This window comes from Sminthopsis crassicaudata, chromosome 5 (genome assembly GCF_048593235.1).
Source record: "Sminthopsis crassicaudata isolate SCR6 chromosome 5, ASM4859323v1, whole genome shotgun sequence".
NCBI lineage: Eukaryota > Metazoa > Chordata > Mammalia > Dasyuromorphia > Dasyuridae > Sminthopsis > Sminthopsis crassicaudata.
Genome location: NC_133621.1, coordinates 207,129,566 through 207,142,631, shown reverse-complemented (window position 1 = coordinate 207,142,631; position 13,066 = coordinate 207,129,566). Strand labels below are relative to the sequence as shown.

The 13,066-nt window shown below is 35.3% G+C and overlaps 1 protein-coding gene across 5 annotated transcripts in view; it reads right to left on the bottom strand.

Annotated features, from left to right (window-relative positions):
• GRIP1 (glutamate receptor interacting protein 1) overlaps window positions 1-13,066 on the bottom strand; it is a 762,478-nt gene that overhangs the window by 485,477 nt on the left and 263,935 nt on the right. Inside the window, exon 1 of one of the 5 annotated variants that reach the window (XM_074269706.1) lies at window positions 4,410-7,198. The exons of 1 other annotated variant lie outside the window; for it this stretch is intronic. In XM_074269706.1, the coding sequence (XP_074125807.1) occupies window positions 4,410-4,542 (133 nt within the window). In that variant the 5' untranslated portion in view covers window positions 4,543-7,198. Of the gene's footprint in view, window positions 1-4,409; window positions 7,199-13,066 lie in introns of those variants that run through there. 3 more of the 5 variants (XM_074269700.1, XM_074269708.1, XM_074269707.1) reach the window with 3 other exon arrangements.

Here is a 13,066-nt window from a genome sequence, read left to right as displayed (position 1 = left end):
GACCTGCATTCAAGATATGAGTTCAAATATGGATTGAAATATTTACTAGTTAAATGACCCTAGATAAGTGAACTGTTTGCCTCAGTTTCCTCATCTATAAAATAAACTGGAGAAGAAAATGGCAAATCATTCTACTATCTTTGCCAAGAAAATCCCAAATGGGTTCAGGACATGTTTATATATATTTGTGTACATACAAAGATATATACACATAAGTGTTTGTATACATGCATACTTGTGTATATACGTACACACATACGTGTATGTGTGTGTAAATTACAACTTAGGATCTAGGATTTCATTAACATGGGCACTCCAGGATTTCCACCCAAGGAGATGATTAGCAAATGGACTATAACAGTCTTGGAAAGTTGTCTGAGGTAAGGATGGGATTAGAATTTCATAACTGCAAAGTGCTTTCAATACATTATTCAATTTGATCATTACAACGACCTGAAAGGCAAGTACTATTTCTATCTCCATTTTATAGATGAAGAAACTAAGGCTGGGGACAAATTACCTTGGTTGCTTCTTGTCAACATAGCTAAGTGTCAGAGGCATAAGGTAAGCCTTCCTAACTCTATCTGATTTATAAAATCACTTAATAATAATGACAATTCTGACTTCATGGTTCAGAATTTCTGTTATCATGGATGTCAACAGTTGCATTATGCTAACAGATATGTTTAAACTTGTCCATTGTAAATTCTGATTTGCAGAGATTTATAGTATATATTTAACAATGCATGCGACAATATAAATTTTGCTCAGTTGTTAATTTTAAAACATAAAAGAAACAGAACTATAAATATATTTTGTTTTATATCACAAATATGAAATCCCCAGGTTTTTTTTAAGTGCCATTTTAGGTCCATAGTTTTATATATTAAAAATGAAAAACAAAATATAAAATTAGATGATGATTTTACAGCAATTTTCAGTTAAATGAATCTTACCTAATAGAAATTTTAATTTTTAACCAGAAGAGCAAGCAAATCATCTACGTAAAAACTTAATTCAAAGGAAACGCTTAAAAGCTCTACTGATTTAGACATTAGTTGTCACTGTTATTGTTCAATTGTGTCTAACTTTTTGTGATTTGTGAAAGACCCCATTTGGGACTTTCCTGGCCTAAAGATTCTGAAGCAGTTTGCTAATTTCTTCTCCAGGTTATTTTACAGATGGGAAAACTGAGGCAAATCTGTTGTGACTTTCCCAGGGTCAGATAGCTAGCAACTATCTAAGGCCTGGCTGCACTGAGCCCCCTAACTGCCCAGCTAGAAATCTAGAAAGTAATATATGGGACTTGGTGAAATTCTTCAAAACTTTTTAGTCTTCAAAAATGGTCAGAAATTTCTTTTAAAAAACAAACAAAAAAACAAAATACCTAAGTTTAATTAGCATTGGCTGATAGGAAATTGCCAGGTGACCAGCAAAATATATTTTCTCATTATCTCTGCCTTGACCTGTACCAAGTACATCCCAACACAATATATTTATATTATATACTTATATAACACATTACATTTATATCAATTGTTTTAAAGACTAAGAAAAGTCTGAAATCACAAAACTTTGGAAAGTTCTAAGAAGTTACAAAATAATAGTCCAGCTCCCTTTAATTTCAATTCAAGGAATCTTATTAAAAAGACAGAACTTCTTTGAAACATCACAGCTAATTAAAGTTGTTGCTACTTTTATTATCTAATGTCATTTCTAATGAGGTATCAAAGAAAAATTCTACCTTAATTCTAGAGTAGAATGTCTTTGTGGGATTTTATATTACTTTTAGATTAATGAAGGGCTTTGCATTTTAAATGCTCCAAAACGTGCATTTGAAATAAAGAAGCATGATAAATGTGGGTAGGATTTTACATATCAGGAGAAAAATGAAAATAACCATCCAAAGAAATACTTAGGGTGGACCCAGGGAAATATGAGTCTTTACAATTCAACTTTGCTGATTTTACATGAAATCTACCTGTGGAAACCTGCAATGTTAAGGAAATTTAAAACAGATGTATAGTCATGTCGTTTGAAATTATAGTACAAACTATACTGGAAACTAGAGAGAAGGAAGAAACATAAAATATCTATAAACATATTTTCTTTAATATTTCAATATCAAGTCTTTGACCTGATCATCAGATGTTGAAATCTTATTTCAGTACTCACACAAAATACAGACTGTAAATAGAAGAATTTCTAAAGTTTCTTTGGAAAAACACAATTCATGATTAAGAAAGGAAATTCCTCTTAACTTCCAAACAAATAAATTTAATGTCTTGAAACTATTGATTATCTTTTTCCTTTGATATTTTTCTGCAAAGCAATTTTAGAAGACACAAATGCCCGATTCCAAGAGTGGCACACTCTTGTGTCCTGAAATAGAAGACAAAAGGTGCACAATAAAACCATTATTTTGTATGACATATCTCGATAAAACACTCCATGCTGTTAAATGTTTGATGAATGGTCAAATCCCAAAGGCTTGAATCTCCTGTGCCATATTTTGTTTATTAAGTAGCTTTATTGAAGTTGTAGGTAAGCTATTCATCTAACTCTCCTGAACTGTACAGTAAGCAATAGATGGCTATTTAATTCTAAGGATTTAGTAAGCTGGTAAAGATCAGAGAGCACTGATCATATACATATGTCTACATCATATGTATAAATATGTGTGCATCTATGTCACACACACAGACTTTTCTTTAACTCTGAAGACTATTTCTCTTTGTACAACCTTAATTGATTTCTGGAAAGCTATAATATTTTTAAATGCAACACTTTAGTTCCCGTGTTCCCTAACTTAGTGTAATCACTTTGGGCAGCATAAGCACATTTGAGATTTTATAGAGCTTCAACTTTTTCCCTAACTATTGTTTTCAGCATCTCATCCCCAAAGTATCTAATGGTCTAGCCTAATGCTTTGCATGTAGAAGGTACACAACAAATGGTTCATCTAATTTTGCAAAAAAGAAAAAAAAATCAAAATACGAACCAGAAAGTTCTGAATTTGACTTACATTTTATTGACAGTGCTGCCAGTAAAATACATGTACAAGTTGCTATGGTTTTCTCTGAAATATCTGGATTTTATCAAAACATTTTAAGTTTGTATTCCCCAATCTCTTTTACTTCTGTCATGAAAAAGTGAATATAAGATATGTTCATACAATAGAAACATGTGTGCTAAATTGAAAGAAGTTATTCATGTAAATTAGATCTTTAAAAGAATAAGAACCTTTAAGAGATGATAATGTTCTGTGAAGATACATCCATATAAAATATTCAAAAATGAGCATTCAGCAGATAATAGGTCCATTAAAAACAGAATGGTCTGTGTAAAGTCAAGTATCATTGTAAACTGATACCAAGAATAAGAAAAGGCATCCATGCCCACCTTATTACTACTACCGTGTAATTTTTTTTTCTTTCTAAATCACAGCAGAGTCTTAGGCATCTAAAACTAGTTCTCACAGTTTCCAGTACAACAGAAATAGGACTCTAAATTATTTATTATTCAACACAGCAGTTGTAAATGAGACACATTTATAGTTTGACATCATTGCTCAGAAAGGAGGAAAGCTGAAATGGAACTTTGAAAAGCTTCATATTCACAATAGTAAAAAAAAAAATGAAAATCTTAGTTTAAAAATAATTTCTGTGCAATATGGATGAATGTCAGTATTTTCCCTACAGAGGCTACCATAACAGGCAGCTTTCCTCCAACTGAACCCTTAGGCATTTCTAGGCATTTTCAATCCACTAGAATAAGTCAAAGCATGTAGCATGAATTCAAAGTACTGACAGGCACAAGAAAAAAAATTCAAGTTCTCCACTACTTAAAGGCTAATTTGCAAATGCCTGCATGCCAAGCATGCTATTTTGTTCTACTGCTACTACTCTAGTCATAAAGGATCACTTAAATTAAAATTTTTTAAAAAAATCAGAAATTGTGAACATGCAACCCAGAAAATAATGAGTCACTATTTATACTAAAAGGAACACATCCAATTAATAAAAAAAACAATTCTCTAGAAGTCAGGATCACTAGTATTAATCATCGCTTCCAATTGACACACAAGCAAGGATTTCTTTCAAACTAGTCTTTTCTTTTCTAAGACAGAATAAAGCTAACAAAAAAATGCTAAAAGTTAACAAAGTTTAATTCATTTAACATTAGGTTTATTGCCATTCTAACGCTATAAAGACTTAATATTTTATGGCTCTCTGTTAGTAGCAAATAGCAACAGAGGAAACACTTAGTCACTGGCACAAGACTCACAGATCACAGTTGGGGACATCTCTGGATCTTAAAAAGAAAGATCAAAGCTGCAGGCACCACTTACTGCTTGTTATGCCTGGCGTTGAGAGGAGAAGAAATAGGAGGGGAAAGAGAGTGCTTACTTCGAAAATGTTCTGAAGCATAGTAATAGACATCCTCATAGCCCTCGTGATAATCTTCTTCTGGTCTGTATTTTTTCCCTTTTCTTCTCCTGGATCGTCTTATCTGCTTCACAAAACCTAGGAAGCGTTCCATTGCTTCCACTTTTCACAACCAGCCTACTTTACCTTGGATTAAACAACAGCTTCACAGAGAGCTAGTGCGGGTTTGAGCATCAATGGACCCAAAAAAAAGGAGAGAGAGAGAGCAAGAGAGCTGGAAAGCAGTGCCCTTTATCGGTCTCTCTGGTGCCATCAAAAAAAAAAAAAAAAAACCACTAATAATTTCAGCTACAATAATGAGGCATGCAGGTTTACCCTGAAATTTTGCTCACATCTCTTCATAAATTGGAGTACTTTTTTTTTAATGGAAAAAAAAAGAAAGAGATAAAGAAAGGCTACTCTGAAAACCTGGAAGGAAAGCAAAGCTTTAAACTTGAGGCAGCCAAAAAACAAAACCAGAAAGTTCAAGAGATCCAAGCTGATAGCAAGAGGAATCCCAACACTACATAATTTCACTAGCCAAAGTCTCCATCATTTGAAGGCAGGGGGAGAGGGGAGGGGTTCGGGAGGAGGGAGGGGCGGGGACAGCATCCTAGTCAATGGACTGAACCATATCTCAAGGTGGATCTGGCTCTCCCTGCCTACTCATCCCCACTTCCTTGCATACGAGAGCCAGAAGCATATGCTGAAGAAACCCCTTTCATTGTTCCTCCTTCTAAAAGCAGCTAAGTTGATGAACTCTTTGTGCTACCCAATATACTCTATGAATAAGCAGCCAAGTGGTTTCATCCGTACACACAGCCCACTGGCGGACAAGCGTGTGCTGGATGTGTTAATTGGAGCAGCAGGAAGAAGGTTCAGCAGCTGCTTTCAAATGACACGTTTACCCGCTGGGCATTAATGTATTCCGATCACTGTTTGATCTAAATATTAAAATGCGCTTCACAGAGAGATCCCTCATAGACTTAGCAACAACATACGGTAATCAGCAAGTAAAAGACGGTATGTGTCGTTGGAAAAAACATAAAAACACAAACCAATTCTACCTGTGCTAGACTTAGATAAAAATCCTAACTGAATTTTAAAACTTAAAAAAACAAGAGAGACAGATGTGTGTGTGAGAGAGACAGAGACAGAGAGAGGAAGGACAAAAACAGCTAAGCAACAGAGAGCAGAATTCTTCAGGGAGAAGAGGGAGTTAAAAAGGTGTACTTAAGCAGGGCTGACTCAGGTAGTTGAGTTCAGTGTAGGAACAAAATAAAACACTCATAGGACCAATCACAGCCCCCTTCCTCTTCATAAACTACAATGGATCCCTCTCACCTCCAAGATCAAATATCCACTTAAAAGCCACTTAAAGCTCTTCACAATCTGGAACCTTCCTGCCTTCCTCTCTTCAGACAATTTATTCCCCTTCATGCACTTTATGAGACAATGATACTGGACTATTGACTATTATTTTTTGAACTAAATACTCAATTTCCCATTTTAATGCCTTATGGTGTGTAATGCCTATGCCTGGAATGCATTCTTCCTCTACCTTGGCCCCTTGACATCCCTGACTTTCCCGATTCAACTCAAATCACAGCTTCTGCAAGATGTCTTTCCAGGTCTTCCCCTGCTCCCTCCCAACCCTTCTTCTCTCTCTGAGGGCCCCTTCATTCAATATAAATCTTGCATGCACCTATTTATTTACATGTGTCCCCCATCAGAATGCCCTTTTTGAGGGCAGGGACTGTTTTTGTAGTTTTGTCTTTCTTTGTATTACCAGGTCCTTGGCAAATCATAAGCAACACTTAACTGGTTGATTAAAAGGAAGCTCATTAAGGCTACATTGATTTAGTTGCATAAGGCTTTCCAGCCTATGAATGTCAGTGGTAATGTACTAGTTAGAAGAGCCTCCTAGATTGGACTCCTAGCCTTCCTCATACCCTGATTTCTGTACTTATGCAGTCAGGAAGCTATGGCACAGACTTTCATTGTTTGCATCAACTAAGTCTTAAAGGTGGTTTCAATACTTTTTAAGGAACAGCTAGTTGAATCTATAGGGGATAGACACAGCCAATAATAAGAAAAGAAAGATTGTCTTGATTTACAGAGCCATTATATTTTATGGCATAATTTTATAGAATGGCAAAGCTGGAAGAGACCTACAAGGTAATAGATTAGAGATCAACTCTTACCCAAAGTATGGATTCCAGCTACAGATATCCTAATAGACATCCATTCCCTAAACCTTTCTCAAACCATTCTCCAAAATATTAGGGGTGCAGGAAGAAACACTTTGCACTGCTCAAGACAACCCATAGAAGTTTTGTTTTTTTGGCAATGATACTGGAATGGTTAGCCATTTCCTTGTCCAGTTCATTTTACAGATGAACAAACTGGGGCAAACAGGATTAAGTGACTTGCCCACCGCCACACAATTAGTTTCTGAAGCTACATTTGAACTCAGGTCTTCCTGAATCCAGGTCCAGCGCTCTATCCACTGTAGTACCTCGCTACTCATCTTCTTAAAATTTAAGATAAAAGGTAAAATAATCATCACAGGGATTCACATTTATAAAGCACTTGAAACAAAAAACAAAATAAAGACTTGAAGGCTTACAAAGTACTTTCCTCCTCAAAACCCTATGAGAAGTAGAAGTATTGTTTTTATTTAATTAAAGCTTTTTATTTACAAAACATATGCATGGGTAATTTTTTCAATATTAACCCTTGCAAAATCTTTTGTTCCAAATTTTCCCTTCCTTTCCCCACCCCCTCTCCTAGCTGGCAGTTAGTCCAATACATGTTAAATATGTTAAAATACATGTTAAATCCATTATATGTATACATAGTTATACAGTTATCTTGCTGCTCAAGAAAAATCAGATCAAGAAGGAAGAAAAAAAAACTGAGAAAGAAAACAAAATGCAAGCAAATAACAGAGAGAGTGAGAATGCTATGTTGTGGTCCACACTCTATTCCCACGATTCTCTCTCTGGGTGCAGATAGCTCTCTTCATTGCTAAACAATTGGAATTGGTTTGAATCATTTCATTGTTGAAGAGAGCCACATCCATCAGAATTGATCATCGTATAATCTTGTTGTTGTATACAGTGATCTCCTAGTTCTGCTCATTTCACTCAGCATCAGTTCATGTAAGTCTCTCCAGGCCTCTCTGAAATCATCCTGCTGATCGTTTCTTACAAAACAATAATATTCCATAATATTTATATACCACAATTTATTCAGCCATTCTCCAATCGAGGGTATCCACTCAGTTTCCAGTTTCTCACCATTTACAAAAAGGGCTGCCACAAACATTTTTTGCACATGTGGGTCCCTTTCCCTCCTTTAGGATCTCTTTGGGATATAGATAGGCCCAGTAGTAACGCTGCTGGGTCAAAGGGTATGCACAGTTTGATAACTTTTTGAGCATAGTTCCAAATTGCTCTCCAGAATGGCTGGATCCATTCACAATTCCACCAACAATGTATCAGTGTCCCAGTTTTCCCACATCCCCTCCAACACTGGTCATTATCTTTTCCTGTCAATTTAGCCAATCTGAGAGGTACATAGTGGCATCTCAAAGTTATCTTAATTTGCATTTCTCTGATCAGTAGTGATTTGGAGCATCTTTTCATTTGACTACATACAAATAGCTTCAATTTCTTCATCTGAAAATTGTCTGCACATATCCTTTGACCATTTATCAATTGGAAAATGGCTTGAACTATTAAAAATTTGAGTCAATTCCCTCTATATTTTAGAAATGAGGCCTTTATCAGGTCCTTTGGATGTAAAAATGTTTTCCCATTTTATTGCTAGAAGTATTGTTAATCCTTATTTTATAAACAAACAAAAAAATAGGTTCATCTAAGTTAATTGACTTTCCTAAGGTCACACTACTGGCATCGGAACCCAGACAAATCCAGATCTTTTGATTTTGAAATGAATTTCTTTTCCCCTACCTCTCTCCTTCTACCTCATAGCTCTCATCATCAATATTCTTTAAGATAAGACTACCCAAACTATTTCAGACTAGGAGTAATATCCTTTCAAAAATAGAGGCAGGTGATTATTTACCATCAACATTTCTTCCCTCTCACATGTTGCAGTAAATGAAGACTTTCATAAGGAAATATTTGATAAGTTCAAATGTAATTAATCACACAAGGCATATATATCATCTGCTGAGTGGACAGTATCCTGTAATCTTCGATCCTAAGAAATGTGATTTTTTTCCCCCTAGTGTTTCTAACCATAGCAAAGGTCATTCAATCTCCTTGTAAAATCAAGTTTGCAGCACCATCAGAGAAAACTGATCCTACACCAGACTATTGTATATCTGGTTAGAGCCACAAGCAATTTTTCTTCCTTCATGACTGAAGTCACTTTGATATTTCCAAGCAGCACCTGCTGCCAATGGACAAGCATAACATATTGTTAGAAATGTACGTACTCAGATGAAGTTGAAATTCGGCAATCTAGAGTATTCCTAGTTGAAATAAGCAAATATTTTTAATGCTCCCGTGGATTTAACTTTTATGCTTCAACATTATGGCTGTGAAGAGACAGACTATTTATTGCCACTGATTAATAAAAGAAAAGGGTGTTTTCTTTAATAGCTCTCTTAACACAAAAGCTCATCAGCTCCTATGTTTCAGATCCTTTCTTTGTTATTCTAGCTTCTTAAACAAAAATTAAACTAGAGCAAGTAAACACCACTGGATTGAATTTTGATTAATCACTAATATTCCGTGTGACTTTGAGCAAATCAGCTGGTATCTCTGGACCTCTGTTTTCTTTGTAAAATGAGTGATTTCTAAGATCCTTCTGAAATTAAGTGAGTATTTCTATATCAATTTCCTAATATAATGATGTCTACCAAGCTGATAAGAAAGATAACTGGACATAGTGAATGGAGAATTGATCTCAGGACCAGGAAGGCCTGGGTTACAGTCCTCTAACACACCCATTGTGTGGCAATGTGAAAATCATGATTAACAAACATATTGACTGCAACTGTATCTTTTCTTTTCTTTGTAACAAAGAAATGCATCAAGGGTAACAACTATAGGTTTGCAGACACCTTCAGAAAGCCACTAAAAGAAAATACATTTAAGATTTCTTGGTTGGGTTATTTATTACCTTGATTTAGTTTTGTTAAAGTTTTGGGGGTGTAATCAGATTCTCCCTGTATGGAGTCAAATGATGGGGTTTGACCAATAAATGTTGAAGAAAAGAGGGTACTGGACCCCCAAAGTATATTGGAGTTATGGGCCAGTGTCTCATGTTGTTTCGAAAGAGTTTGTAGGCCTGGGGCAGCTAGCTGGGGCAGTGGACAAAGCACCAGCCCTGAATTCAGGAGGACTCCAGTTCAAATCTGGTCTCAGACACTTAACACTTCCTGGCTGTGTGACCCTGGGCAAGTCACTTAACCCCAATTATCTCAGCCAAAAAAAAAAAAAAAGAATTTGAAGATTTATACCATCTCCACTCAAGAGGAAAAGATCGTATTCCAATAATAGTGGGTTAAATACCTATGGAGTTTTAGCAAAAAAAAAAAAAAAAAAAAAAAAAGAGGTTTTAGCAATTAAGGGGAAAGGAGAGCTAAATTCCCTAGTGGAACACACAATTAACGGGGGAAGATGCCATTATGGAGGAAGAATCCATTAAGGCATGGTAAGTTCCTAATGAACCCTTGCCATAAGGTGGAATTAGCAGAAATTTATGTCAATGGTGGGGTTAAATTCCTACAGAAATTTAACACCCTAAAAAGAGTTTCTTAGCAAAGGAATTAACCCTAAAAAAGAGTTAAGAGAGTTAGTGAGGCACAGTAGGTTCTTTTATAGGGGAAATATAACTTCAGGTTGGCAACATAACTTGCTTTCTGATTAGATACAGTGAACTGTGGCATTGTGGTGATTTTGTCAATGTAAGGAAGAGGAAAAAGGCCTACTTAAGAAAAAAAGATACACTGAACGCTGAGATAATCCTATCATTGTTCCTTGCTTGCCTCAGGAAGTAGCTTGGACAATAAAATTCAGGCTCTCTTCTGCAGTTACTCCCAGCTATGAAAGACCTGGGATCAGTTTTATATAATAAGTTTAAGCAAATGTAGCATTTTAACTATTATAAAGACCCAAACTAACTGCAAAGGACCTATGGAGGAAGATACTATCTGTATTCAAAGAAAGAACACATACATACACATACTTATAAACATATTTGTGTCTAATGGCAGCTTTCTCTAGAGTGAGGAGGGAGGAAGAGATTTTTTTAAAAAGGGAAAATGAAATTTACATGGTAACTTCATTACATATTATAAAGGAACAAGAAGTCGTACATAGTAGATATGCAGTTTCATGTGCAATCATTTTTTTTTTTTATATACTATGTTATGGAAATGTTTGTTTTATTCTATAAATTTAAGACAAAATTGCAATCGATAAACCCTTAAGTATCTAGTATGTGCCAGGGAGTGTTCTAGGGTGATAAAGATACAAAAAGAAGCAAAAGACAATCCCTTAAAAAGCTTATGATTTAATGGGAGAACAACACAGACACAAATACAACAACCTACATGCAGGAAATAATTGAGAGGAAAAGGACAAGTATTAAGAGGGGTTGGGGAAGGCTCCCAATATAAGGTAGGATCTTAGCTGAGACTTGAAGGAAGGCCTGGAAGTCAGTAGGACTATGCTCTTTCCCTCTGCATTTTCACAAGCTGACCTGGTGGCTGAAGGCCCTCCCTCCTCACTACAACCTCAAAGAATCCCTTTTCTTCCCTGAAGACTTAGAGCTGAAAAGATAGCAACTTTCCCAGGAAGCCTTCCCCTCATCCTTCCAGTGTTCAGCTTTTTCTCTTTCCTCAAATTACCTTGCATTTCTCTGTGGGGTTTCCCTTAATTAGAAGTTCATTAAAGGAAGAGAGAGTCACTTCTGTCTTTGTGTACCTAGTACTGATTTTATATTCTTTCCTTCTGATTAAGACAAATGATTTGGGGCAGCTAAGTGGCACAGTGGTTAAAGCACCAGTCCTGAAGTCAGGAGGACCTGAGTTCAAATTTGACCTCAGACACTTAACACTTCCTAGCCCTGGGCAAGTCACTTAATCCCAATTGCCTCAGCAAAAAAAAAAAAAAAAAAAAAAAAAAAAAAAAAAAAAGGCAAATGGTTCAGATTTTGAGGTTCTAATTAAAATTTACAATCAGTTTGGTTTAATTATTGATTTATTAGTATTTGTTATGAATAATTGTTTATAACAAAGCTTCTTATGTGGGGCCCCTATGTGGGGGTCGAATAACTAAGTAAGAGGGTCATGAAAATTTGGCATTAGTAAAAGTTATGAAATATGCCATCAAGATTTAATTCTTTATGTAAAAATAAATAAGAATATCCATCTCCTTACTATGCAAATTTACTTTTGTGTTTAATAAATGGCAAAATTATATACCAAAGAAGTGTTTTAAAACATATTTATTTATGTTTCATGATCATTAAAAGTTTGATTTATATACCTACCTTATCTATCTATATACCCAGGGCTGTGTAAAAATTTCTCAGGCAAAAAGGGGTCAGGAGTGGAAGAAGTTTAAGCTTTGATTTATAGCAAAAATTCTTAACCATTTTTTCTTTCATGGACCTTTCTCTGGCAATTTAGGAAAACCTATGGATTCCTTAGAATAATGTTTCTGAATGCATAAAATAAAATACAAAGAATTACAAAGGAAACCAGTTGGGGAAGTTAGGTAGCACACTGTCTAGAGCACTAAGTCTTAAGTCAGGAAGACCTGAGTTCAAATCTTATCTCAGATACTTACTTAGGTATGTGACCTAGAGAAACCCTATTTGCCTGACCCACCCCCCCCCAAAAAAAGGAAACCAGTTAACACTGAAATAGAGTTCTCAGAATATTTCTAAAAACAAATTCATGGATCCTGGGTTAAAAGTAATGACAAATACAACACTGAAAGATGATTCAAAGCCATGAGAAATGGTTGATTTCTTGGATATAATAGAACCAGTCCTAAACTTCTCCATCAGGCAAAACCAAGAAGTCTAATTTTATTTACTTTAATAGGAATAGATGTGATGTCCTATAATCTTCTTTTAAAAAGTAAAATAATAAATATTGGATAGGAAAAATACAATTATATAATAATGTGACAAAGCCTTTGGCATTAAAAACCTTGGGTTCAAATCTAGTCTTTACTATTTGTGTGAACTTTGATAAATCTTCTCATTTGTAAAATGAATGAATAAAAATTAGATAGTCTAGGATGTTCTGTCTAGCCTCTTAGATTTACATTCTTCTAATTATGAGAAAGAGACCTGGAGTTTTACTAGGCTGCAAATTCAATAATTCAACACTGTGACATGGTAGAGCAAGGAAAGTTAATGCCACCGGTGATGTTGCTGTTCAATCATTTCAGTCATGTCTGACTTGGGGATTTCTTGGCAAAGATACTGGACTGGTTTGCTATTTCCTTCTCCAGCTCATTTACAGGAAATTATGACAAGCAGGTTAAAATCAATTGCCTAGCATTATAGCTAGTAAGTATTAACCTAGTAAGTTGGATTTGAACATTAATGATGACTCTTCCTGATTCTAGTCCTGCCACTCTATC